Here is a 27,985-nt window from a genome sequence, read left to right as displayed (position 1 = left end):
TTCTCAGTCCCCTAACAATTGTCTGCTGAAGAAAATGAGGAAGATTCTACCTCATAGACTCATAGACTCTAGGACTGGAAGGGACCTCGAGAGGTCATCGAGTCCAGTCCCCTGCCCTCATGGCAGGACCAAATACTGTCTAGACCATCCCTGATAGACATTTATCTGACCTACTCTTAAATATCTCTAGAGATGGAGATTCCACAACTTCCCTAGGCAATCTATTCCAGTGTTTAACTACCCTGACAGTTAGGAACTTTTTCCTAATGTCCAACCTAAATCTCCCTTGCTGCAGTTTAAGCCCATTGCTTCTTGTTCTATCATTGGAGGCTAAGGTGAACAAGTTTTCTCCCTCCTCCTGATGACACCCTTTTAGATACCTGAAAACTGCTATCATGTCCCCTCTCAGTCTTCTCTTTTCCAAACTAAACAAACCCAATTCCTTCAGCCTTCCTTCATAGGTCATGTTCTCAAGACCTTTAATCATTCTTGTTGCTCTTCTCTGGACCCTCTCCAATTTCTCCACATCTTTCTTGAAATGCGGTGCCCAGAACTGGACACGATACTCCAGTTGAGGCCTAACCAGCGCAGAGTAAAGCGGAAGAATGACTTCTCGTGTCTTATTTACAATACACCTGTTAATGCATCCCAGAATCACGTTTGCTTTTTTTGCAACAGTATCACACTGTTGACCTCGTCTTTTCCTGAAATAGCTTTGTTAAGTTAAGTGCCTTTAACTGGTGCTCTGATCTCTGAACTCAAGAAGAGTGAGTGGTGCACTAATCGACATACTTCATCATCAGCTCCTATGATATGTAGGCAAGTGAAAGAGTGATCTCAGATTCCAGACTAGGGAGGTAAAAAAATGCTTTGGTCTGAAACCAGGCAGCTGGTAGCACTATTAGTGTCTTTTAGTAGTAACAAAAATATTTTCTTGCAAGGTAAGAATTGATAATTCCACTCTAAGTATTGATCTACCATTGGAATGCTGAAAAACAATAGCATATGTCCCATTTCTAAATTTACCACAACTAGAAATCTGACTTGATATCCTACAGGATTTAAGCTTCAAAGTGTAATTTCTACTCTTTCCTCTATTCTAAAAAAGTGCTGTTAATCTTCATTCCTTCTCCAATACTATATCAATAACTCTCTTCTTCCCACCCAGCCCCCTCCCCATCCCAGATGCAATGAATTTTCTTTCTTCTTTGAATTTAAGCAGCTGGTTAGTGATTTAACTGAAACAAACTGTGGTATCTGGAGCTTTAAAAACAGTAGCAATTTGCAATAGTTCAAAAGGCTTGTCAGTTGGCAGCAACTGGACCTAGAGTTAAAGGCTGACTCCAAGAATGAAGTGGATGTAGCATGTAAGAAAGAACCTGCTAACTCATCTCATATGTTACTTTATTTTTCTTGTTATTCTGCTCAAATTGAATTGTAGTTAATTAAAAGGCTGTATGTGACTTATTGGAAAATCAGGAGTCAAAACAGGAAAATCATTGGTGGGAAACCTTTGATGGAATTCTTGAAACACTAAGGTGAGTCAGTGAAGCTACAATTACAGAAGAGTTCATTATCTGAAAAGAGAGGAAGAGAAATAAAGTACAAAGAGGGTAAAAATGGTCATGTCTGGAAAATGGACACTTTTCATTTTGATAGCAAAGTTGAGGATTTGAGTTTAAGTACAAAGGCTGCATTTGTATTTTTAGGCCAATGCCGCTGAAGTCAATCATAAGTTCCAACTCTAGCTGGAAGGAGATATTTACACACTTATGTTTCCCTCAAGAGCTGGGTGACATGAACTAAGAGGACATGAAATGCTTAAAAACACTATGCACTCCAAACAGACTTACTAGCTAAGAGATACATGTCACTTAAGATGCAAAAAGAAGAAAGTGTATCTGATTTTCTGGCTACTCTTAAAGCTGTCCATAATCTCTGCCATTTCAGTAACCACTTAGAAGTCCTTCTAGGACTGTTCTGTAATTCAAATCAGAAATCCAAAATTAAGAAAATGACCATTGAGTATGGCTCATAACAAAGATCTTAATCTGGAAGGAACAGTAGACAGAGCTCTGTTTCTTTTGGTTGGTTCTGTTTGAAACAGTGTATCTGCTTAGATGTCATACAAAATAAGAGAAGCACAGCGCCTGGCAAAAGGGACAGAAGGCACTCTTCTCTCACCAGGCTCACTTAACACAAACACAGAGTATCGTGACCATTTTCAAAAAATCCCTGACGCTAGAACAAAACACTAAACTGCACTGTTACACACAATTCTCCCGCTATGGGAGAGGATGAGAGAAAGAATGAACCATATGTGCATAATGTAGTAAAATATAATTCAGTGGGCAAGTTAGTAATAGAAAGATAAGGGAGGTGTCATTTGATTGGAAAAATTTACAGAATCATAATTTCAATTGTGTTACTTTCTGCAGCATGGCCGAGGGGACTCACTGCCCCCACTCTTCCAGCTCCAGGTCCTCTGGTGGAAAAATTGATTATATAATGTCATTGGGCCAAGTTGAGTATTATTCAAAAGACCTTTCTCCCACAACTGCAATGGCACCAAAATATGACAACCGTAGAAAAACTATGTAGATATATATTCAAGAAAATATGTAAAAATCAATTATTTTTAATTATATTTAACACAGGAATGCATTGCTTACATAAAAAAACCCACAGATCTTTGGTAATCTAAGAGAACTTAGACTTGACATGTAGGACTGAAAACATTTATTAATCAAAATCATCATTGGTGTTGTCTCCGCCTAGGGCACCACTGCTACACACACTGTTGCACTGACAGTGTCTGGGTGGAACTTGCACATCTCCATACAAGGCAGGCTGCTGGCGAAACATTTGCAGGGCAGTGAACATCTGGTCTCTGCACACGAGAAATTGATTAGTTGAAGGACTGATTCTGGAGCGCAAATCTCAGGTGTTAACTTTTTTTTATTTGTCGAGAGCTTGTGCTTCAGCCATATCTTCTATGATTGCTAAGCAGGACAGCCTCTGCTGGCATAAGGTACCAACCAGTCACATTGTCAGTAGGTGCTGGCTTGGGGAAGACCATGCAAGATGTGTATTAATTTGCTTTTCATCTGACACATAGGCATAGTTTCATTGCACGTAAACACTGATCATGATACCACAGAAAACTCGTATTTTCCCATAAGATGTATGAGGAATTTGCCACAGGTTTTGGAATGAATTGTTAACCAACCGCCACTTATAGTCAGGGCCGGTTCCAGGCCACAGCGTGCCAAGTGCGTGCTTGGGGCGGCACGCCGCGAGGGGCGCTCTGCCGGTTGCTGGGAGGGCGGCAGGCGGCTCCGGTGGAGCTGCCGCAGGCGTGGCTGCGGTCGGTCCGCTGGTCCTGCGGCTCCGGTGGACCTCCCACAGATATGCCTGTGGCAGCTCCATCAGAGCCGCGGGACCATCGGACCCTCCGCAGAAACGCCTGCAGCAGGTCCACCGTAGCCACGGGACCAGCTGACCGTCCGCAGAAATGCCTGCGGGAGGTCCACCAGGGCCGCGGGACCGGTGAGCGGCAGAGATCCCCCCACGGCAATCCGCCGTGCTTGGGGCGGTGAAATTGCTAGAGCCAGCCCTGCTTGTAGTCGTAGATTATGAATATGCCACACTGTTGTCACGTATGTGCTGGAAACCTGTCTTTCACTCAAGCACTTGTACATGAGGCTTTGTGATAAAATGGCAGCTGTGTGCTCCAATTACTTGCTGGTGTTGAAGACACTGCGATCACCAACGCACTACTTAAGGAAGTAGTATGGGTTACGCAGTATTATTTTTCAGGTTTGGCATCAGCAGGGTGATCAGATAGCAAGTGTGAAATATCGAGACACTTTTTTTTTTGAGGGGGGACAGTATACGTTGTGTATATAAGACAAAGCCCCTAATATTGGGACACTTGGTCACTCTAGGTATCAGCTACGGATCCTGTAAATGCCTACATGCTGTAGGACAAAATGCTTTTCCATAAAAATGTAGCAGTTGCAAACAGAGAATCTTCATATTACTGTTGACTTCAGCCCTTTCTTCTATTGTTGATAGCACCATGGCTTTTGTAGCTTAAGGACGGGTGCTGTGATTCATTTCTGTGGACAGGACTGCTAAAAACTAGATCCATAGCCCACAGTTCATCTTCAATAAGTGCTTTAAGAGCCTTTCTTCTAAGCATTTGCTCCTCTTCAATCCCATTCAAAGCACATACTTCTCTGTACTTAGCCTCCGCACTGGCCATCACCACCAGGTTCCTGTCCATGAAGCCATTTACAAACTCCAGCTGAATTGCAGTCTGCAGTAGTAAAATCAATATTTGTTTCTGTTGTTTTTATCTTTTAGCACCACATTATATATATCCTTGGTGCACCACCTGATGTGATTCCATGCACTCTTACCGTGCAACATTCTCGCTAAGAGATACTGCTTCACACAAATGAAGATGAGAAACTTTTAAATATCCAAAGACCTGCAGAGGGTGATACTATTGCAATTATGATTCTGTACATTTTTATCAATCAAAAGACATCTCCCTTAGCATTCTATTATTAACTTGCCCACAGAAGTACATATGCTTGCAAACTATGACATGTTAGTCACCTGGCTCAAAGCACGACTGGAAAGCACCAAGCCACTATGGTGACGAGTGTGGGGTAAAAACTTCTATAGAACTGAAGACAATGAACGAAAAACTAATCAATGTGCTTTATGCAGTAGTCACCTAAATACGCCAAAAGTTGCTGCTTGTCATCCTTGGAAATGGGTTATTTGGCAAAGATGACATTGATAGTGCAGAGAAGAATACCAAATTAACTTAGTTGAAGCTAATGCTGTGGTCATCTGGAATAAAGTAGTACATATGGCAATCACTTCTGTTGCCAATATTCTTGAGGCACTGTGGACTATAGATGCTCACATGGTTAACTTGAAGAGATTGCTTCAGACCGTGGTCTTCAGTTACTGAAGGATTTCAGATTTTCCTCAAAAGAACTTGTGCATCACACAGTAGGTAAACTGCTTATCATTCTGCATCAACTGAGTTAGCAGAATGCTTTGTGAAGACATTTTAATGACACTAGAGAAAAATGAAGCCTGCAATGTTGTTTTGGGAATTTTCTTTTGTCATACAACCGTACACCACAGACCTTCACATATAAACAACCCTGAAGAGCTGGGAGTGAAAGAAGCTGTAAAGTCATACAATATTCTCTCTGAGACATCCTAACATTGCACAGTGATGCTGTGTTATCTACGCTGATGGAGAATGACAAGAGAAACATCACTAAGCAATGTCAGGATGTCACGTCATGATAACTTGATCAAATCATTTGACACAGTAACCTCTTTCTTCTCCATTACTATTCTACTGGTGGCTTAATGGGGTTCCATCAACTCTGATACATTGCTTAATGGTTCCTCCTCCAGCTTCACGTGCCAGGAAGTGCAAAGAGTGCTACTGTGATTGGAACTCCACCCACTGGGTCTGAGAATAGGTTGAGCAAGGGGTGCTCTGTGAACTCTACAAGAGTCCCCCAGGAATTCAATGCATCTCTAATGCTACAAGTTGAATAGCGCTGTATGAAACTAATGGGAAAAGGTGTCACTCTTTTTCCTGTCATTATTCAGCAGATCTTGAGCTTTTCTGCACAAGTGTTTTTACTTTTTTAAATCCTAAATATACCTTATGTGGCAGCATGTTTCATTTTCATCTCCATTTTTTGAAGCTGCTGCTATCAGGACACCAACCTAAAAGAAAATAAACTCGTTATATGTGAAATTCTTATACTTTTAATGATTATTTTGAACACTATTCCTGTTGGCTATTTTCAAAATGTAAATGCACATTTTTCTTTGAATAACATCTTAAATTTTCATTACAATCATAGTAAAACACTGCCCTTGAGATCCAGGCATTTTGGGTGTTACTGAATAATCAGGGATTCACAAGAGCTATGGTGGAAAGGCACCTTTCTCTGAAGCAGCCAGTGCTGGTCACTGTCAGAGACAGATACTGAACTTGATGGACCACTAGTCTGATCCAATATGGCAATTCCCATGTTTGGGCCCAGATATGCTGCTGGGTCATGCTATCAAAGTGAACCAAAAGGATGTGTTCTGCTGAGATTTTGGAAAAGTCCACAACACAAGAGATAAGCTTGAGAACATTGATCCTTTCCTTTTTTTTACATGAGGGTTGTGTCATCTTCATACATGCTGCCCTTGATGTGAGGTTTGCTTCCATGGTGTGTATGCAAGGGTCTAAATTATGTTTCAGCATGTTCTTTGTACTTACTTACCCATAAATGGGACATCTGCATGTGATCTGGAAATAGATGCCCAATTCTGCAGTGCGTTTAGCAAGAGGTTTCATGTCTTTGAAAGGAATTTTTGGAGACACTTCATGTGAAATCCCTCTGAGGGATGATACTGGTGCATGGCAAAAGCAATCATAGATGCTGAAGACACTGTGCTGTTGATAACTGCTGCTGGGACAACACTGATGCAATGAGGCTTTGGATCTTCATAAATCTTTTCCAGTGTGGTAAAGTTCTGGCTACAGCCATGCCTTTTGCAGCCTGTGGATGGGCAACTCCCTACACTGGGCTGAAAATGTTCTTGGCTTTTGGTAATAACCAGTGGGTTGGAGGCATTTCTGGCATTTGGCAAATTGTAAGTGGGTCTGCTTCTCTGGGCTTGGCTCTGATTGGGATGTTGTCCATCAATGAGTATGTGTGTAACTTATAGATTCACAGATTCCAAGGACAGAAGGGATCATTGTGATCACTGAGTCCGATCTCCTATATATCACAGGCCAAAATAATTCCTAGAGCAGGTCTTTGGATACTTAAAAGTTGTCAGTGATAGAGAATCCAATACAACCCTTGGTAAATTGTTTCATTGGTTAATTACTCTTCCTGTTCAAAATGTATACCTAATTTCTAGTCTGACTTTGTTTAGCTTCAACTTCCAGCCACTGGATCATGTTATATCCTTCTCCGTTAGACTGAAGAGCTCGTTATTAAATATTTGTTCCCCATGTACGTACCTGCAGACTGTCATCAAGTCACCCCTTAATCTTCTCTTTTCTAAGGTAAATAAATTGAGTTCCTTGAGTCTATCAATATAAAGTGTCTCCTTCCCACTGAATCTCTCCCTTTTTTAAATCCAAAAAATCACTGGGCAGATACAAACCTAAAGCCTCAAAAGCAGTAAGTTTGAGCTAGTTCTTTCAACTGTGTGATGGTGGTGTTTTTTAAAGTCATCAATTTTTTAAAACAGTATTTCCTAAACTGTAGTCCAGTGTGTTAAATGCCTCCCCAGCCAGGCTAAGAGGGACTGTAATGGAGCTGTAGCAGGGATCTGCCTATGTCCTTTTGGACCAAAATTAGTTCATGATTGTTCATGTGAAATGTCACCCACAAATATAGGTTTTGCTTTTAGAGAGGAAAACATGCAGCTGAAAGGGCCTTTGAAGGAAGAAACACACCCTCTGGTTCAGGTGTAATTAAGATTTGTAAAATATAAGACAGATACTGTGAATTACAGTATCTCACTAATAACCATGCATCTTATTCACATAGTCAAGAGTCTTAAAGTAGAGAATATCTTCTGTGTATTTTATACTTATCACCCTACTTGAATGATTAGTAAAAATTGGTGTAGGGTAGGTAATTACATTAGCCATGTATAAAATGAAAACGTGTCAGTTTGTATCATGGGATAATGGAGACAGAGCAGTCATGATAATAAACCAAATGGATTTCATTTTCCACATATTTATTCTGAGCCCTTTCATGCCTTGGTCTGCATACCACTGTATTTCAAGATAAACTCCAAACTATATAAAGTTAACTTTTTAGAAGGTACATCATCATGACGGTTCTCGGATACCCAGGACTGAGAGTCACCTTATTCATAGATTCCAAGCCCATAAGGAATCATTGTAGGGTGACCAGACAGCAAGTGTGAAAAATCGAGACATGTGGTGGGAGGTAATAGGATCATATATAAAAAAAAAAAGACCCAAAAATCAGGACTGTCCCCATAAAATCGGGAAATCTGGTCATCCTAAATCATTGTGATCATCTAGTTTGACTTCTGGTATAACCCAGGCCATGGAACTTCCCCAAAATAATTCCTAGAGCAGATTTTTTTTAAGCAAAACACCCATTCATGATTTGTCAGTGCTGGAGAATCCACCACAACCCTTGGCAAATTGTTCCAATGGTTAATTACCCTTCCTGTGAAAAATGTACATCTTATTCCAGTCTGAATTTATGTAGCATCAACTTCCAGCCATTAGATCTTTTTTACTTTTCTCTGCCAGACTGAAGAGCCTATTATTAAGTATTTGTCCCCCACCTAGATACTTATAAACTGTTATCAAGTTGTCCCTTAACCTCTTTGTTCAACTAAACAGATTGAGCTCTTTGAGTCTATCACTACAAGGCATGTTTTCTAATTCATTAATTGTTCTCTTATCCTTTAATCCTCTAAAGCTTGCAATCTGAGCCTTGCTAAAACCATTACAAGCCATTTAAGACTGAGTTGAGAATGCAGACTGAATGGAAGGATCTTTTACAGAAAGTGGAAGTTCCCATACATAACGTGCATGCTAAGGATTTTGTGTTTCAGGATAAAATTCTATCTAGGTCTTTTTCCGAGCTTCTGCTCCAGTTTACTCCCTCTGGAGGGGCAGAGTCTCTTTTTAAGTGGCTTTGGTGTTGGTAGGGGCTAAGAGATTTGCTATGCTGGATTTGAGAAATGAGAGGTGACTTTGACCTGCATTCTAGCTACTATTTTCCCTCATGTTTCCCCAAACAGAGTCACCTATAAATTTATAAGCCACGGGTTTCTCTTTGCAATGACTACTAATCAAAGCTGTAAACACAGCTTGTTAGGGGCCATTAATCTTTTCACAAATTGCATCAATTCCCAAAAAAGATTGCCAAGAATCAATATTTACACAGTGTTGCAAGGATTTGCCAGAATCTGACTCCCAGACTTCTCACACTCACAGTAAGAATCAGACCCCTAGACAAACAATTCACTTAGTAGTTTTTCGTTACGAATTACAAGGAATCTTTTTGATCTGAATGATCAAAGCTGAGCTTTCAAATTTCTGCCCTAGAGTATCTTCTCTCTTACGGTATGCGGGAACTTTTGGAAGGAAGTCCCATTCTCAAAAGACAACAATGCCTTTCACCTGTGGAACTACTACTGCACTGGTCTTAGGTCTTCTTCCTTGCCTAATTCTCATCACCTGTGACATTTCCTTGTGATTATGTAACAGTTTAGTTTCACCCAGAAGTCCCCATTCAGAATTGATGATGTCCTCAAAAAAGGAGAGTATGGGATTTTTTACACTACTTGCTCGTTAAAAATTTACAAATCCTTAGGGGCAGTGGTTTGTCTTTTGGGGACCTGGAGTCTCTGGGTTTACAAGACTTACCCCAGAGCAGGCTGTTTGGGGTTCTCCTTCCAGGAAAAATCATATTGCTCCTGCTTGAACTTTCCCACAGCAGAGTTCCCCTGCAGGAAGCTGCAACCAGGCCCTGACTTGCCAGCCTAATTCAAATCCCTGTGCCCTGGCAGGTTAAGGGTCAGTTGGTCGGCCACAGCAGGGCATTGCTCACCCTATGAAGCTCCTAAAAAGCTTGCCTTATAAATACAGCAGCTCCTGGACATGGCTTGATGCTTGCAGGGTTTCTCTGCTGTTGTGGGGAGGGGTAGAAGGCAGAGGAAGATGATTATAGAGATGCAGAACCGGAGAGGTCCCTCTGGCCTCGCTGCTCAGTGACTCCCCAGCAGAAGAGAGGGAAAAGAGCTGAAACATAAAGTGAGATCTCTACTGCACAAACAACAGATACATATTACCATTCTAGAAGATGAGCCACCAGTTTGTACCACTACTGGAGGCAGAATTTCTGGGGGCCCAAATGAGGAATGGGACTTAGAATTGCAGCTCCCAGCAACAACTGATTGCTTTCCAATTCTACAACAGAGACACACAGCCCATTCATTAAGAATAAAGTAGCAGTTGAACAGCAAACACAAGATGCAGCTACTTTCTATCAAAGGTAGAGAGCAAGTGTGAGAGGCTGAGGGCAGAACTCGGCCACAACAGACTGACCTACAGTATGACAATGGTGCTGCATACTTCCTTTGGGGTTTACAGGTCACAACGTATATTTAAAGATTTGATTTAAAGCATGCTATTAATAGGCACCTAGAGGTTTTCAGACATAAGATGTACAGAAATACACACAAAACAATAGTTGGATACCATTAAAATTAAGAGGACAATTTTTTTAAAATGGTATAAGAATGACTGAAGAATTTGAAAACATGCCTTATTGTGACAAGACTCAAAACCACAATGTATTTCGTCTTCCAAAGAAAAGAGGGCATTCTATAAATGGCAATGAAGGAGTTTAGCTGATCATCCCCACTTTTAGTGACACTAGGAAAGCAGGCATGTGAGATGCACTAGGAGTGGGATTTGTTTGCATCTGAGGCTGGAAATAAACCTCAGGTGTTTATTTTGGTTTGTGCTCTAGTTTTCGAACTCTTGGCTTTGCCAAGGCAGGGGATCATCATATTGGACTCCGTGCTTTGAGAGAGTCCTCAGCTAGCCTCCTAGCAGGCTGATGCTGATACAGCATTCTACAAGTGGTAAATTCCGATTTTTTAAAATTGATTCTCCCTTATCTAGTAAATGATTTTGAGGGTGAAAGACAAACAGCATTAGAGATGTATTAGTTTTTAACAGTGTTTCAGGGCTAATGACATTGCCTCATTGGTCAAAGACAGAACTGTCAGTTCTTTAAGATCAATTTAAGACTTGGGAATAATATAGATGAGAGACTTTACTTTTTTGCTCTAAATTCAAACCTGGAATCATTCATCTCTACAAAGCACAATCTGATGCACACCTCTGCCCTTAACTCAGTATCCGTATGTAACTAGCACTACAATTCTTGTTTAAAGATAAAGCATTTGAAGTATTAAGGAATGATCTTACCTTTGGTTTTTTACAGCTGGAAGGAGGAGAGCCTTCTGTATACTCAAGAGTGTCTTCATGTGAGGACACAAAACTAGGTCTTTTTTTCTGGGACTGAGCTTTGATGACATACACTGGGGCTTGAGTTTCACAGACATTTTTTTTAGTTTCAGTGAAATGCATTTTCATGTCTCCCTTTCTTTTCAACTGGCAGGTCTTTCTCCAATTATTTAGCATCTGATATATCAGAAGAGAGAGGACTGATTTACCTTTCTTGGCACAAGCAAACTTCATATGCTCAATAGTTTTCATGATTTTCATAATATGAGCCATTTTTCCTAAATCTTTCCTAGCAGCCAACATCAAATTTTCAAGCAACAAAGAAAACTGGTTGTAGTTGTAGTCTAATTCAGTCACCGTACTCCCATAGTTTACAGATATGGTATAAGGTACACACTCAACATACGTGAAGATAGAAGGCTTCGAATTTTGTATCAATTGTCTTGTTTCCGAAAGTTCTGAAAGTTCTCTGGTGAGAAGGTGAAGTGCATAAGAGCAGTTTATGGTTTCTGCATAGTTGCAAATAATGTCCAGCTCACTCTTCAGATCAGAGATGGCAGACTCTACAGTTTTACAAAGGTTGTCCATTGAATTATCTTTCAGAAATGAAAAGGAAGACATTTTCTTTTGGCAATGTGCCAATTCAGGAAGAAGTGATAAATCAAACCACAACAAGCTTCGAAATCTCGGTTCATCTGTTTTTCTTGCTATTGAATTTTTAAGGAAGTGAACTGTTTCATACATCATTAGTACTTCAATGTAAGGTTCAACAGCTTCAGGCTTTAAAATGACAGCACTAATGCCATCATTTTTCATTGTGTCTAACACATTTTCCTCTGTGATCAAGATTTTACTGACATCCTCCTCCTGCAAAATCTGAAAATACATTTTTAAGCTTTCTAAATGTTCTGTACATCTGATCATTAGCTGCTGTAACTTCTTGAGGTCTGCAAACTGAGCTTCATCTAATATTTCTCCAATACAGGAAATATCAGGATGTGAAAGCAAAACAGTGAGCAAGTCAGAGTTTTCATCTCCATGTTTGCCTTTGTTTTCACAGTATTTTGACTTTTCTGTATCATTTTTCTTCTCAGTAATATTGTTAGATTTTTCAGTTCTAAACTCTTCAGCCACATATTCATAAACTTCATATAGCTTGGAGAGAGCATCTTGGTTTATTTTGCACAGAAGTTGTTCTTTCTTATTGGGAGAGGCTTTATTTAACAACAGACGTCTGTCTTTCCAAACAAGACTTTTAGCAGCATCAAAAAATATATGTTCAAGGCCAAAGAGTGATGCTTTCATATTCATTGATTCGCACGCCTTTATAAAGCTTATCTTGGTAGAGATAATTTCCATTATAATCCACAGATGGTCCTCTTTTTCTGCATAGGTATGAGCATATGGAAGGTTCCTATATGTATTTATCAGTTCCACAGCACTTTTCCTTACAGTTTCCAAATCTTCTAAAGTATCTCCAAAGTTAACTCCACAAGTAAAAGGCACAGAGAGGAAAAAATCTAAGCAATCAGAATTATGTTGTATCACAGCTTCACACTCATCAATCTCTCGTCTGAATTTCAAGAATGCATAGTAAGATTTGTTTTCCCACCTTGTTTTTTCAAAGAGCTCTGATAACTGTTTATGGTAGCTCTGTAGCTCATGAAAAACATTGTACTTCAGCCTTGTTTGGAAAGCTGGAAAGAAATTGGACTGTTGTTGATACCCTGACGGCCTGCCAAGCAGTTCCTCGTACAGTGAACCATCATACCAAAGCAAGCTTCGAAAAGTCGGCTCCCTTTCTAAAAAGCACTTTTTGTTTTCAATGAACTGAATTGTTTCCATTATAATTTGGAGTTCCACCAGTGAATCTACAGCATCTGATTTTAACTTGGATTTACAGTTATTCCATAGCTTTCTTTCAACCAGTAACTCTCGGGAAACCAAGATGTGCTTAAAAGAACACCCTTGCTTTTCCTCAAAAGCTTTAACAAATGAAGGAAGAAGGTTATCACAAACTCTAATCTGTTCCTGTAATATTTTCAGAGATGAGGTTTCATCTGCTTTTTGTAAAATATTTGATATTTCAGTTATGAAAGCAAGAGATTTCAGTTCTGTCCCCACTGCTCTATGCTTGTTTTTACTATTGATTCCCTTACATTTGTTAGGATGGTCACCGGAGAGATTATCTGCATTCAGTTTAGTCACATGGGCTGTAAGATTCTGATGTGTTTTGCTTGGTGAGGCATCATATGTCCCAGTAATGCTTTGAATACCTTGTTTTGCCATGATTCCTGATTTAAACTCTGAGTTAATTTGGCAATCTTTGTTAGTGCTTTCTTTCCAATCTTCATTTCTTTTGACAATTTTTTTATCAACTGGCTTCCTTAATCCAGGTGCAGTGAAAGCACTGCTGTTGTTTGAAGAACTCTGAATGCATCTGTATTGCTTATTACAGCTAGAGTGACCTTCTCTGTGTGTTATACTCTTTTGTTCCAAAACGACCTTAGCAGAGGATCTCCCAGGTACATCTTTTACCAGATATAGATTTACAGGTGATTTCACTTTGCTTTCCACTAGCCCCATTTCCTTTATCGTTGGAAATGTATTCTGTCCAACTTGCTGTGAAATGTACTGATTTGAAAACGGTGCCAGAGCGTTGTATACTAAGGACACAGAAGATACATTCTTTAAATAGTTCTCTATCTCTATATTATTTTCTCTCTTATATAAAATTTTTGCCAGTGGTTCCAATTTGATAATCTCGGTAACATGTGTCTCCTTTTCAGCTACTTTACTGTAATTACTCAGACAACGCATTCCTGAATTTGAAGTTTCTTTTCTGTCATAGCCTCTATCTTGCAGCTGGCCGCTGAGAGGTACTGTTGGTGTTTCAAAAGAACCGGTCTCTAAAACTCTCTCAGACGAAATGTTTGAGCTCATTTTCAAAGATGCAGCTTTAGCACTAATAATTTCGTGGTCTAATGGAACTTGAGATACATTGGTCTCATGTTTTCCTCCTGCTGCAGGCATCTGCCTCATTGAGCCTGAAGAAAAGTTTCCAATACCAACACTCTGATTTGTGGAAATATCCCCACTGCCAGCAGAAAATATACTCTCTTTTTCGGTAGAAAGAATACTGTGCAGATTTTTATGAGTAGCAGAGAGTGTGGAAACATCTTGCGTGGTGGTGTTTGCATTTAAACAGTTCTCTGCAGCTGTTTTTAATAGAGATGTATGTATGACAGCATTCATGTTTACATTAGTCTTACAAGCTCCATCTTTTCTTTGGTCTGTACAAAATCCTACAGAATCATCCCTCTTGACAGGAAAGCTCAAAGGTTTTAAGATATTTTTGTTGGTAAATGTATTTGCTTCAGGGATATGGTCTTGTCTTGTTACACTGCCACATCGTCCAGCAGTTCCTTGAATATGAATTTTAGATGAAACATTTACGAACACGTTGTGCTCCTTATTAGTCAGTTCCAGATCTTCTAGCCCAATGACGTCTAAACCTACAGAGTTTTCAGAGACTGTCTGAAGTTCCGTTATTCTTCTCGTATCTCTCACATTGTCACCCTCAAAAGCCAAATATGCCTTGCAGGAAGCAGCTGAAAACTGACTACAAGTTAAGTCAGAATTGCAGTGATGTATCTGACTTATATCTTTCAACACAACAGGTGCACAGCTTGTAGTGGATCTTGCGTCCGTATCTTCCTCTGAAACCATTTCTCTCATTTTATCCCTTTTATTTTTAAACCTTTGTTTTATTGGCATACATGTAACGGTGTCACTTGCTTTCTTAAATGCTACAGTTAGTTTATTTTCCTTTATGTTATACTTTCTTTTCTGAGAAAAGTGAGCAGAAGAATACTTCCCAGTTGTCAAGAAACTATGACCTTCAAGATCACAGCTTTCCCATAAGTCGTTACATATTATTTCATAACATTTTGGTAAGGGACCCTTTTGTCTTTTCTCTCCAACTTTAGTTACAATTTTTAGAGATTTGAGAACTCTCCTCTGAGCTTTCCTTAAGTGAAACATAGCATCATCTATTTTTTTGGATAGACGCTTACTTTTGCATAAGGATGCTTCACCACAAAGAGTATTTAGAACATTTTTGATGTGTTTTTCAGACTGTGCAAGTGTCTTCATTCGTCCCTCAAATAATAAAGAAAACATTTCAGATGAATAGCGTTCTCTCTTTTTACCACAAAGTTTTGAGTTTCTGCATATAGGTGAACGTGTTGAACCTTTCTGAGGCCTCCTTTTATTTGTTAGAGATTTATTATGTGGATGTTTTCTCTTACCTTTTGATTGCACACCTTGTTTACTCTTAGATTCATTACTGTTATCTTTTGGTTTTGTACCATAAAAGCTACTTCCTTTATTCAATACATCAGAAAGAGTAACAGGTGCAGTGAAAGTTTTGCTTTCTTTTTCAGGTATATGACTATCCGCCTCATGAACACAGATAGGTAGGCATGTTTCCATTTCATTTGTAAGATCCAAATTCTGCGTATGTTCTTCACTTCTTTGCTCCCCTGACAATTCCATATTGACTTCTAATCCTGGAGATTCAATTGCACATCTCCACATCTCTCTTGCAATTCCAACGTTGGGGGAGCTGACTCCTGATTTAAGTATGTTGGTTATTGTAATTTGTAAGTCAGGCCACACAGTTTTACTTAAAGATTCTGTTTTATCTTCCTTTGTGCAAGATTTTTTCCCCAATGAACAATGATCTTCACTTTTCTCCAGTATCTTCTGGCTACTGTTTCCAAACAAACTTTCCCAGTCTATACGATCTATCAAGTACTGATACAGTGAATCAACCTCCTCATCAGATCCAACCTCATGACTATATGGATTTTGTGGTACTGAGAGAGACTCCTCATGCTGCTCCAGAGGAATTTCAATTTCACTTTCAAATTCCAAGCTGTGGAGAAAAATATCCTCACATTTCTGCTCTATCATCTGTTTAAATATTTCCTGCACACTATTTTCATGGCAAGAGGAGTTTCTCTCAGAAACATATGTTTCCTCAGGTTGGGAACATCCTCTTTCTTCGTGTTCCACATTTCCAGACGGTACGGAAATGGTGGTGATTAGCATAACAGCATTCTGCTCTTCCCATTTATGAGCCTCTGGCAGTGCTGCAGGTCTGCAAAACTCTACTGTGGCAGACAGTTCTTCTGATTCTCTTTCGTTATCCGGAATAATTCCCTTTTCCTTTACAGAAGTGGCAATATTTTCTGTTTCCATCAAATATGCTTCTGTTAATGCACATCCTTCTTCAAAAATTAAGTTTAAACCAGAAGCTGAGCTTTTAAAATCCAGAATATGAGAAGTGTCACAAAGTTCCATCCAGATTCCTGGGACGTTGCTAAATTCTTTTTCAAGTTGGCATGTGTGCATTTGGTTGAAATCACGAACATTTATATCAGTCTCCATTTCCTGATTACAGATCCAGCTCTGCTCTTCATCTAAAAATGCAGCTCCAGAAGCATCACTCTCTTGGCTATTCCTGCAGAAATGTTTGTCTAATGACACTGGCTCATTTTCTCCAAGGAAATATAGGCATTCTTTATTGAAGCAATCTCTAAATACTTTGTCTGTTCTGCAGATAGCATGAGACAAATATATCTGGTCATCCATTGTTTCTTTGATGGAAGAATTGCCTTTTACTTCTTTTGTAGGATCTTCTCTTTTACCTATGCAATTTTGGTTTGTAATTTCAGTTGCTGAATATATTAATTTATTGGCCTCTACAGGGCCTTCATCAACATTGGCTTTTTCAGAAAGCAAAGTGTCTTGAAGCTTACTTTGGTGAAAGTTTTCTTCACCAACGATCTGATCACTGGGAATAGATTCACAAGCAACGCGATGACAGGCACCCTTGTCCTCTTCCACTTTGGCATGTTGTTTTCTCATAGCATGTTTAAAAAGATGCATTCTTCCATGGACATCAATGTCTAAAGTATGATCCTGTGTATCAAAATCCTCACTATTAACTTCATAGTCTCTGTCTGAGACCAAAGTATTTTCAGTCCATGTTAAGTAAGAATCTGTTGAACTGTTTCCTATTTCAGAAGTATAATTATTTTCTTGGAACTGGTTATGCATTTTCCCAGTATATTTTGTCTTTCCTTCATGAGATTTAATACTTTCAGGATGTTGGATGCCTATGTTCATGCCTTTATCATCATGCAAAGACTGTTCAGGAGTATGTCTTTGATTATCCTCAAGTACTGTTAAATTAATAGATTGTGATTCCTGAAATTTCTGCCCTCTTTTCACTGAGGCATATTTATCCCTTTTAGAATGGTTCAGTTGTGCTGAACCCTTCCCTTCATCATGTTTCTTAAGTGAGTAAAGACCATTACACACTTGATGGGAAATCTCAGATATTTTATCTGCATTATTTTTGTTCTGTGCTACTGACATTTTGCCCTGCCTCCATGCATGAGACAGAGATGAGTGTGACCTTTCTTCTTCTTTTTTTAGGTCTTCTGCAGGTACTTTCTTTGAATTTTTGTTTTGACAATCTGCAGAGAAGGAAGAGCTAATATTCCCAACCACTGATGGCATACGGGGATTGGAACCCTTCTGAGATCTGGAATACAGAGAGCTGCTTGAATCTGCAATGCTGTGAGGCATGGCTTCGGAGTGTGTGCTGCAGGCAAAGTTAGCAGGTAGTACCGATGAAACTGACTTTCCCATTGACACAGACTGGAACTTTTGATTAGGAGGAGGATCATTATGCCTTGACTTTTCAGTGAAACTTAAGTTCTTTTTGCTATCATGAACAGATAAATGCTTTATATTGTTCTTATGAAGATTGGAACTTTTTTCTATGTAGCAGTGGTCTGCTTTGTCTTTCACGGACAAACTCTCCTGCAAGTCTCTCTCAGGTTGTGTGTCCCCAAATGGAAAAGATGAACAGTTCCTCAGTTGTTCTCCCATCGTAATCTGGTGCATTTTCAAGTCTTTTCTATCATAGATATGGTTCTCGTTTGCTGTGATATGCTTTTCTTCAATAACGGTTTTTGAAGCAGGATGTGTGTGAACATCCTGCAATGCAAAAGGCTCCACTATTCCTTTAGGAAGTTCTGTTATGCTACCAGCCACTTGCTTGTTTTCCACAGCATGTTCTTTGTCCGCATCTAGTGTTGATTTAAACTCTTTTATGAAAGCTGCCTCTTTCCGTGATGCTTGCTCCACATGTCTTTGTCTAAGTTGACCATGTTCTGGGTCATTAAGCAGAAGGGGTTTTTCAGGCGAAGGTATATTTAAAGTGGCTGATATTTTCATTTCTGAGTTGAGATAGTCCAGCCCATTCTCAGGTGTTGAATTCCCATGAAAAACTGCCTCAGTGTTTTGTTTTCCTGAGTTTCCTTCTCTTCTCTTTAGTCTTGGATCCATAATGAGTCTTGACGTAATTACAGTACTTGAGCCACTACTACTGTAGGCAGCAGAAACTGTGGCAAAATTATCATCTGGAATAATGCATTTTAGATTCACCATGTGGTCACTACTAATGCTTCCATTGGTATCTACAGCAGCCACAAGTGGCAGACTTGACTCATTTCCTTGCACTGGTGATGAATCCCACCTTCCATGTATGTTATGTTCCACTTGGGTATCACGGGCTTCAGCTACCAAACCATTCTTGTTCTGTGTATTTTCACAGGAGGAAGAAATTTTGGGGCCAGAAGTATTCTCCTCTGAATTTACTTCACTGCAAGAAGAGCTTTCCTCGGGTCTGGAAGCAAGTAAATTTACAGGTTGCCTGAAATGCTCATAGATTATTGTAGCCTGAGCACCTTTACCGATCCTTTTGGCTACGGTACAGTTTTTCCATGAGCCTCGTCTTCCTGTGAAAGCAAGAAGAGAAAAGTGACAATACTCCAGACCTAAGGCTGCAAGAACGATTGTGACCCATTCTAACTTAAGAAAAGCCCAAACACTTAAATCTGAATTATTTTCATGTTCTGCCTAAAGCACAGGAGAATTCAAAATGGTTGTCAGTGAAAGGGGTGGTTTTTTAACACCTACATAAAGACACGCCTTTTCTCATCCAGGCCCTTGTCATCTTACATCTTTCTTACCGCAACATCTTTCCTTTGGCTTTGATATAAGCTTCGCATTTATCCACCCAAAACACTGCTGTGCAAAGATCAATTCTCTTGTTCCTCGTTTTCATCATGTCAACACTTGTTTTACATCCCTCCATTGGCACCTTCTTTTCCATAACATCAAACATAAATTCCCTGTCTGCACTTCCTGGCCCTTAATGGCAAACCCCCACCTTACTTCCCTCTTGTCTATCATCAGTGTATCCACATTTAAAAATAACACCTTAGTGCTGTCTTCTGTTCTGCCAATCACATATGAGAGGAGCCGCCCATAAACATAGAATCACAGAAATGCAGGGCTGGAAGGGACCTTGAGAAGTCTTCCTGTGCAGCCCCATGTACTGGGACAGAACCAACTACACCTAATATTATTCCTCACAGGCGATTCTCTAACCTGTTCTTTAAAACCTCCAATGAGGGGGATTCAACAAACTCCCTTGGAAGCCTGCTCCAGAACTTAATTACCCGTAAAGTGAGAAGTTTCCTAACATTTAACCTAAATCTTCCTTGCTGCAGATTAAGTCCGTGACTTTTTGGCCTACTTTCAGTGGGTGTGGAGAAAAATTGATCACAGTCCTCTTTATAACAGTCCTTAACATATTTGAAGACTTATCAGGTCCCCTCCTCAGCCTTCTTTTCTCAACACAAACATGCCCAGTTTTTTAACCTTTCCTCATAGATCAGGTTTTCTAAACCTTTTATCATTTTTGTTGTTCTCCTCTGGCCTTCCCCCAGTTTGTCCACCTCTTTCTTAAAGTGTGGTGCCCAAAACTGGACACAGTACTCTAGCTGAGGCCTCCCCAGTGCTGAACAGAGCAGCACAATTACCTCCCATATCATACATACTTGTTAATACATCCAGAATATTAGCCTTTTTTGCAACTGCACCACATTGTTGGCTCATATTCAATTTGTGATCCATGATAACCCCCAGATCCCTTTCAGCAGTACTACTGCCTTAACAGTTATTCCCCATTTTATATTTGTACACTGCTTCCCAGGATAGAGTCCCCCCTCAGCATGCAAGAATGGCCTACATTATTTGTTCCTAGATGTATACACTGACCTTTAGCCATATTAAAATGTATGTATCATTTGCTTTGCAGCCTGTTTACCAAATGATCCATATCGCTCTGTGTCAGTGACCCTTCCTCTTCACTATTAACCACTCCCACAATTTTTGGGTCATCTGCAAACTTATCAGTGATTATGATATTATGTTTTCTCCCAGGTCACTGATAAAAATGTTAAACAGTATAAGATCAAGAACCAATCAGTGTGGGACCTCACAAGAAACTCGCACATTTCATGATGATTCCCCATTTACAATTACATTTTGTGACCTATCACTGAGGCAGGTTTTAATCCACTTAATGTGTGCCATATTAATTTTATATCTTTCTACTTTTTTAATCAAAATGTCATGTGGTACCAAGTCAAATGCCTTATAGAAGTCAAGTATAATTACATCAACACTATTACCTTTTATCAACAAACTTATAATCTCATTCCCCTCCCCACCCCAAAAAAAGATATCACATTAGTTTGACACAATCTGTTTTCCATAAACATGTTGACTGTGAAATCCCTATTATCCTCCTTTAATTCTCGATTAATCAAGTCCTGTTATCAGCCACTCCATTATCTTGCCCAGAATTGATGTAAGACTGACAAGTCTATGATTGCCTATGTCGTTCCATTTACCCTTCCATTTTAAGCATTGGCATAACATTAGCTTTCTTCTGATCGTCTGGAATTTCACCAGTGTTCCCAAACTTATGGAAAAAACCAACATTAATGGTTCAGCAAACTCCTCGGTCAGCTCTTTTATAAAGCTTGGATGCAAGTTATCTGCACCGGCTGATTTAAAAGTGTCTAACTTTAGTAGCTGCTGTTTAACATCCTTCAGGAGATTTTTTGAGGGAGACTCATTGAACAAACTGTAACTCAGTTTAAGATACCACAGACTGCAAGCGGATGGAAGCTAGTTCTGTACAGTTACACTTTCCTCTCCTATTTTATATCCCTTCCTACATATCACTGATATTGGGGCAAAAGCCACCGCAGCACAAGCCACTGAAAAGTTACTGCATCTTTCCGCCTCAGTGATGTACCATCAAATCTCACCTGAAAACCTCTCTTTTCTCCTGTTCCTCTAGCAACCCAATTTCTCTCGCTCTGTTTACTTATTAACTCTACACATTATTTCACTCTGCAGGGCATTCTGGAATATAGTTTTTAGGAAAGAAGCTATACAAAGTACAAATCCTACTGGATAATGCTTATATGACAGTCACCTGACTCAGCAAAAAGCAGTCCGACTCTGCCAAATCACAGAAAAAAAACCTTTCTGTTTTGCAAAATGTCAGATAGCATTTCTGCTTCAGCTTCTATCCACAGCCAAACATTTCTTACTGGGGCCAAAGCAAAATTGTTGAGCTGAACAGGGAGGCACTAGTAAGGAAGATAAAACTGTTAAGATTGTAAAATGACCTAACAAATGTGAAAAGGCATAAAGTGAACAACACTAACACAATATGGTGCACACTCAGCCCACGTCCAGACTACCCCGCCGTATCGATTGCTCGGGGATCGAGTCTAGACGCGATATATCGATCCCCGAGCGCGCTTACATCGATTCCGGAACTCCATCAACCCGAACGGAGTTCCGGAATCGACACGGAGAGCCGCGGACATCGATCCCGCGCCGTCTGGACGGGTGAGTAATCCGATCTTAGATATTCGACTTCAGCTACGTTATTCACGTAGCTGAAGTTGCGTATCTAAGATCGATTTTCCTCCCCTAGTCTGGACGAGGCCTTAGAGAGATTTCAGAGGGGTATTAAGTACATCAGCAATTTTAAAACTTTACTTTTTTCTTTTTACTGGTCTGCGAAGGACAGACTAAGCACAGGCCACAGATTACAGCTACTCACAATGATGCTCCAAAGGCCCTGCTCTGACAGTGACATACCTGCCCTCAGTGGAGAGCACAGGAGAAGGAGTTCCCTACAGAAGCATGGTAGTCCCCAGATTAAAAAAAAAAAATTGGTAATATTATTACTTCATGTTCCATAAGGCAGTGGTTCTCAACAAGGGGTACGTGTACCCCCTGAGCGAATGCAAAGGTCTTCTGGGGGCACATCAACGCATCTAGATATTTGCCTAGTTTTACAGCAGGCTGCATAAAAAGCACTAGCGAGGTCAGTACAAACTAAAATTCCATACAATGATTTGTTTATACTGCTCTATATACTATACACTTAAATGTAAGTACGCTATTTAAATGCCAAATGATTTATTTTATATTTTTCAATAATAGCGCACTGTGACACTTTTGGTTTTTTAAGTCTGATTTTGTAAGCATGTAGTTTTAAGTGAGTGGAAACTTATGCCCTTGGGAGGGGAGACCCAGAGTAAGGGGGTACTGCTGGGGGCAGAACCCTGAGGAAAGGGGCACCAGCGTCCAGGAGGGACACAGGGCCTAAGGCAGGTGAGACACCGACCAGAAGAAAATCCGGAGTTGAGCTAATTCTCAAGATGACCAGCAGGAGGCACCATGCCAGTGAGTCTCACCTTGCTGCGGAGTTGTATGTAAGTGTCTAATGGTGCACTTTGCTTCTTTTGTTGTACACTTAAGTAAGTACTTTCTTGACAACAGCAGTCTTGCTCTCTACAATGTTTATTCTTGCAATTACCAGGTACAGTTATGCATCTAACTCCAAAAGCAGTTACTGCTTTGGTCAGAGGTTTTGTTAATCTCTTCTATAAAACAATAAAGGATTCAACATCAAATATCAGTGACTCAAAACTCAATCCCCTCCACACTTCGGGTTACATTCACAAACAAACTTAGGTGCAATGATGCTGAGTATTGCCATGCCTAACTTTCAGGCACCTAGAAAATCACTGGGATTCACAAAGCCCGAGTGCAGGACTAGGCTCTATATAGAATGAATGGGGAGAGATGGGGATTCAGAATGGGATATAGAAAGGCCAGCACACTTGGCAGCTCCTAGTCTAAGACAGCCAGTGGGAAATGTCAGCCCCTGTCCCACTAACAAAGACAGGTACCTAAGTCTGAGCTGCAGGGCAGTGCCTCCCTCTGCTTGGGACTCAGTTGCAAACCCTCTCTTGGTGTTAGGTGCCCACACTGTTGGAAAAGGAGCTCCCTCATTACCCTAACCACTGGCCTAAAAATACTCACCTGAGATGTCCGAGAACCACAGTTCAAGTCCCCCCCCTCCACCTGAGAAGGGATTTGAACAAGAATCTGCCACTGACAGGGGTGTGCTCTAACCACTGGGTGATGGGGTATTTCGATGTGGCACTCCCTCAGCCTCTCCTGTTGAAGTGTTGCGCTCTAGATAAAGAGTCACTAGAGCAGGTGGACTGGATCCTGGTACTCCCACATGTGTACACTAACCACTAGGCTACAGAGTCATTCTCATGCTTACACACTGTCTCTCTGGCCTAGTTTTGAAGTTGTACCCTGGTGGATAAAAAATGAAAGACGCATTGGGCACTCACATGAGAGGTGACAGATCCCTTCTCCCCCACATCTGGAGGTGGGGACTTAAACCGGGGGGGGGGGGTCTTCCATATCTCAGGTGAATACCCTAACCACTGGGCTATGAATTATGAGGAAAGTCACCCTCCTCTTCTCCTGATGTTTAGTGTAAGCTTCTCTGTAGGGGCTTTCCACTCCAGTAGGCAAGGTCTGAGCACACTAACTGGATCGGGCTCCACAGGTGTGTTAGGTGGAGGAACACCTATCTTCCCTGGTTCACACATCACTCTGGCCCTTCAGCATCCACTAAAAGCCTGAAAACACAGGCATCTGGGGAACTTTCACTACGAAAATTAAGATGCCAAGAGAGTTTAGGTGTCTACCAGGGTTCAGGTAGTTGAGTGGGAGCTTTGTGAGTGGCAGTTATGCACCTAACCTAGCCCCTGGTAGCATCAACCCATGGAAGGAAAGATATCTCAACTCGCTTCTTTTCTTTTCCCTTTTGATTATTTTCCAGAGTAATTCCAGAGTCCAGGGTCGAAGATCCAAGTGAAAGATAATCATCACTAAGGCACGAGCAGTAACACAAAAGCATCTCAGCAGAGAATCATAAAGGAAATTAGCCAAAACACACTACAGGCACAGGAAAATCCCCCAGTGAAAACATACTTTTGAAAACAATCTTTTTACATTAACCTCCAAATTTTAGAAACAATTTTCACCTCGGCTTCCTCCATTCTTTAGAGCAAGTGCCATTTCACTTAACTTTAAGATCTTTTACATATTTTGGATATTTAGCATTAAATATTTTATGATGCTTCCATTTATTTGAAGAGCAACTTGAATTTTTAACTCTTAGAAGTCCATCTCTAACGTCATTCCAAGCTGTTAAAGAATAAGCATCATCATCTCTTACAAAGATAATAAATCAATATTTGCTATAAGCAAATAAAAGCAATAAAAATTAAGTTTACTTATTTGTAGCGACAGCTCTTGGAATAGATTCCGTCCTCCAATCAACACTTAAGTCTGAAGGCAAAATCCTAGCCTGTCTTGTGCAGGAACAGTGGAATAATAAGGCTGAGCACTGCTCTCAGAATTAGGCATCTGCCCTGGATAACATATGCAGCAGCCCTCCAGGGACCTGAAGGGACGTGCTCCCTTCTCCTCTGCATACCTGCTGCCATCAGCAGCTGCAACTGGGAGAAACATATTGTTCCATCTTGAAGTGGTAGCATGGGGTGCTGCAAAGCATAATTTTGACATTAAGGGGGTGAGATATCCATTGTGGAAGGAGAACAATGATAACATAAAGCTGTTTAGAGAATTAGCTCCCCAATGCACTTTTAACATCCTACAGTTACTACATGCAGCTAAATGAATCTTACCAGAATACTTAGGAAATCCTTTAGACAGAAACCTCACAGATGTTACAAGAGGGTCAGTTTCCACCTTCTGGCCAACGAATCTTACTGTTACTACTGCATATGGAAGACACTGCCTAGGCTTATCCACTGGTTTTGAGTGTATATTGTATTCATAGAAGTAAACCTGTAATTTAAAGAAGAAGGTCACAAAAATAAGTGGTTTGTTTTATCAACAGCTAAAATTGCATGAACTGTGGCATTTTATTACAGAACATGGGATTGGCCCTACTGGGTCACATCAGTGGTGTACCTAGACCAGTATCCAGCCTTCCAACGGTGGCCAATGCCAGGTGCTTCAGAGGAAATGAAGAGAACACAGGCAATCATGGAGTCATCTATCCCCTGGTATCCATTCCCAGCTTCTAGCAAACAGAGGCTATGGACACTCAGAGCAAGGAGGTGCATTCCTCACCATCAGGGCTAACAGCCATTGCTGGACCTATCCTCCATGAATTTATCTACTTCTTTTTTGAACCCTGTTATAGTCCTGGCCTTCACAACCTCTCTGGCAATGAGTTCCACAGGCTAACTGTGTGTTGTGTGAAGAAGTGCTTCCTTTCGCGTGTTTTAAACCTTCTGCCTATTAATTTCATTAGGTGACTCCTTGTTCTTGCATTCTATGAAGGAATAAATAACATTTCCTTAGTCTCTTTCTACCCACCAGGCAAGATTTTATAGACCTATATCAGATCCCCTCTTAGTCGTCTCTTTTCCAAGATGACAAAACCCCAGTCTTGTTAATCTCTCCTCATACGGAAACTGTTCCATATCCCCAAGCATTTCTGTTGTCCTTCATCGTACCTTTTCCAATTCTAATAACTTTTTTGAGGTAGAGTGACCAGAACTGCAGGCAGTATTCAAGGTGTGGGTGTACCATGGATTTATATAAAGGCATTAGATTTTCTGTATTATCTATTCCTTTCCTAATAGTTCCTAACATTGTTAGCGTTTTTGACTGCTGCTGCCCATTGAGTGGATGTTTTCAGAGAACTACCCACAATGACCCCAAGAACTCGCTCTTGAGTTGTAACATCTAATTTAGACCCCATCGTTTTCTATGTATAGTTGGGATTATGTTTTCCAATGTGCATTGCTTTGTATTTATCAACATTAAATTTCATCTGCCATTTTCTTGCCCAGCCACCAAGTTTTGTGAGGAGACCTCTTTGTAGCCCTTCACAGTCTGCTTTGGACTTAATTATTTTGAGTAATTTTGTATTACGGTACTATAATCCCGGCAAAACCTCATCTAAAAATGTTAATCTCAGAGGGGATTAAAAACAAGATATTTAAAAAATTAAATCATGTTTAAACTAGGTTTATTTTATTTTCATGTTGCTAGTTCTTTCTTCCCACTTTCTAGTCTTAGACCACTAAAGTGGATCTTCTGCACCTGTTTCTTTAATTAGTTTCCTAATAATTGGTAGAATCAGTTTCACAGCTGTTGTTTTATTAGTCACTCTCACACTTAAAATGTTCATCTGTATTGAAAATGAGAAACCCAGCTCCTCATTAACATCCTTATTGTGAGATTACCACAAATGTACACACAAAACTGACGAGTCAATAGCCTGTGCTACATTTTCAACCAACACCACTTTCCAATATACCGAACTTCTACACATCAGAAAAGTTTTGACTGGGCTATAGTATACCAGTGCTTTTGAAAATCCCGCCTGTAGGTGCTTAACTTTAAGCTCTAATTTTTAAACATGTTGGCCCTTGTGTATAAAAAAAGTTCCTATTAACTTTGTTAATGTCTTCAAGGTCTAAACAAAGAAGTTATTTACATGTTGTTAACACTGAAGCAATTGTGTTTGAAGTGACAAGGATTTTGTGTCACTAAGATGAAAGATGTCAGATCAAGACCAAGCACGTGGACCAAGGGGATCCAGTGGATATAGTGTACTTAGATTTTCAGAAAGCCTTTGACAAGGTCCCTCACCAAAGGTTCTTATGCAAAGTAAGCTGTCATGGAATAAGCAGGAAGGTGCTCTCATGGATTGGTAAATGGTTAAGAGATCGGAAACAAAGGGTAGGTATTAATGGCCAGTTTTCGGAATGGAGAGAGGTAAATAGTGGTGTCCCCCAGGGGTCTGTTCTGGGACCAGTCCTATTTAACATTCATAAATGATCTGGAAAAAGGGGTAAACAGTGAGGTGGCAAAATTTGCAGAGCATACAAAATTACTAAAGATAGTTAAGACCCAGGCAGACTGCAAAGAGCTACAAAAGGCTCTCTCAAAACTGGGTGACTGGGCAACAAAATGGCAGATGAAATTTAATGCACATTGGAAAGCATAATCCCAACTATTCATACAAAATGATGGGTCTAAATTTGCTGTTATCACTCAAGAAAGAGATCTTGGAGTCCTTGTGGATAGTTCTCTGAAAACATCCACTCCATGTGCAGCGGCAGTCAAAAAAGCTAAACGAATGTTGGGAATAACTAAGAAAGGGATTGATAATAGGACAGAAAATATCATGTTGCCTCTATATAAATCCATGGTACATCCACATCTTGAATACTGTGTGCAGATGTGGTTGCCCCATCTCAAAAAAGACTTTTCAGCTTGGAAAAGAGATGGCTAAGGGGAGATATGATTGAGGTCTATAAAATCATGATTGGTGTAGAGAAAGTAGACAAGGAAGTGTTGTTTACTACTTTTCATAACACAAGAACTAGGGGTCATCAAACAAAATTAATAGGCAGCAGGTTAAAGACAAATAAAGGAAGTATATGTTCCATTCTGTGCATCAAAAGAAGTGGGCTGTAGCCCACAAAAGCTTATGCTCAAATACATTTGTTAGTCTCTAAGGTG

At 40.2% G+C, this 27,985-nt stretch overlaps 1 protein-coding gene across 1 annotated transcript in view; it reads right to left on the bottom strand.

The window, feature by feature from the left end:
* Nucleotides 1-27,985, bottom strand: part of TEX15 (testis expressed 15, meiosis and synapsis associated) — a 129,895-nt gene that overhangs the window by 575 nt on the left and 101,335 nt on the right. Inside the window, 1 exon segment of the mRNA XM_030565292.1 lies at nt 25,126-25,288. Within this exon segment, the coding sequence (XP_030421152.1) occupies nt 25,126-25,288 (163 nt within the window).

This window comes from Gopherus evgoodei, chromosome 5, assembly GCF_007399415.2.
Source record: "Gopherus evgoodei ecotype Sinaloan lineage chromosome 5, rGopEvg1_v1.p, whole genome shotgun sequence".
Taxonomy (NCBI): Eukaryota; Metazoa; Chordata; order Testudines; family Testudinidae; genus Gopherus; species Gopherus evgoodei.
Note: the sequence above shows the minus strand (reverse complement) of the source record. Positions and strands in the feature narration are given on the sequence as shown.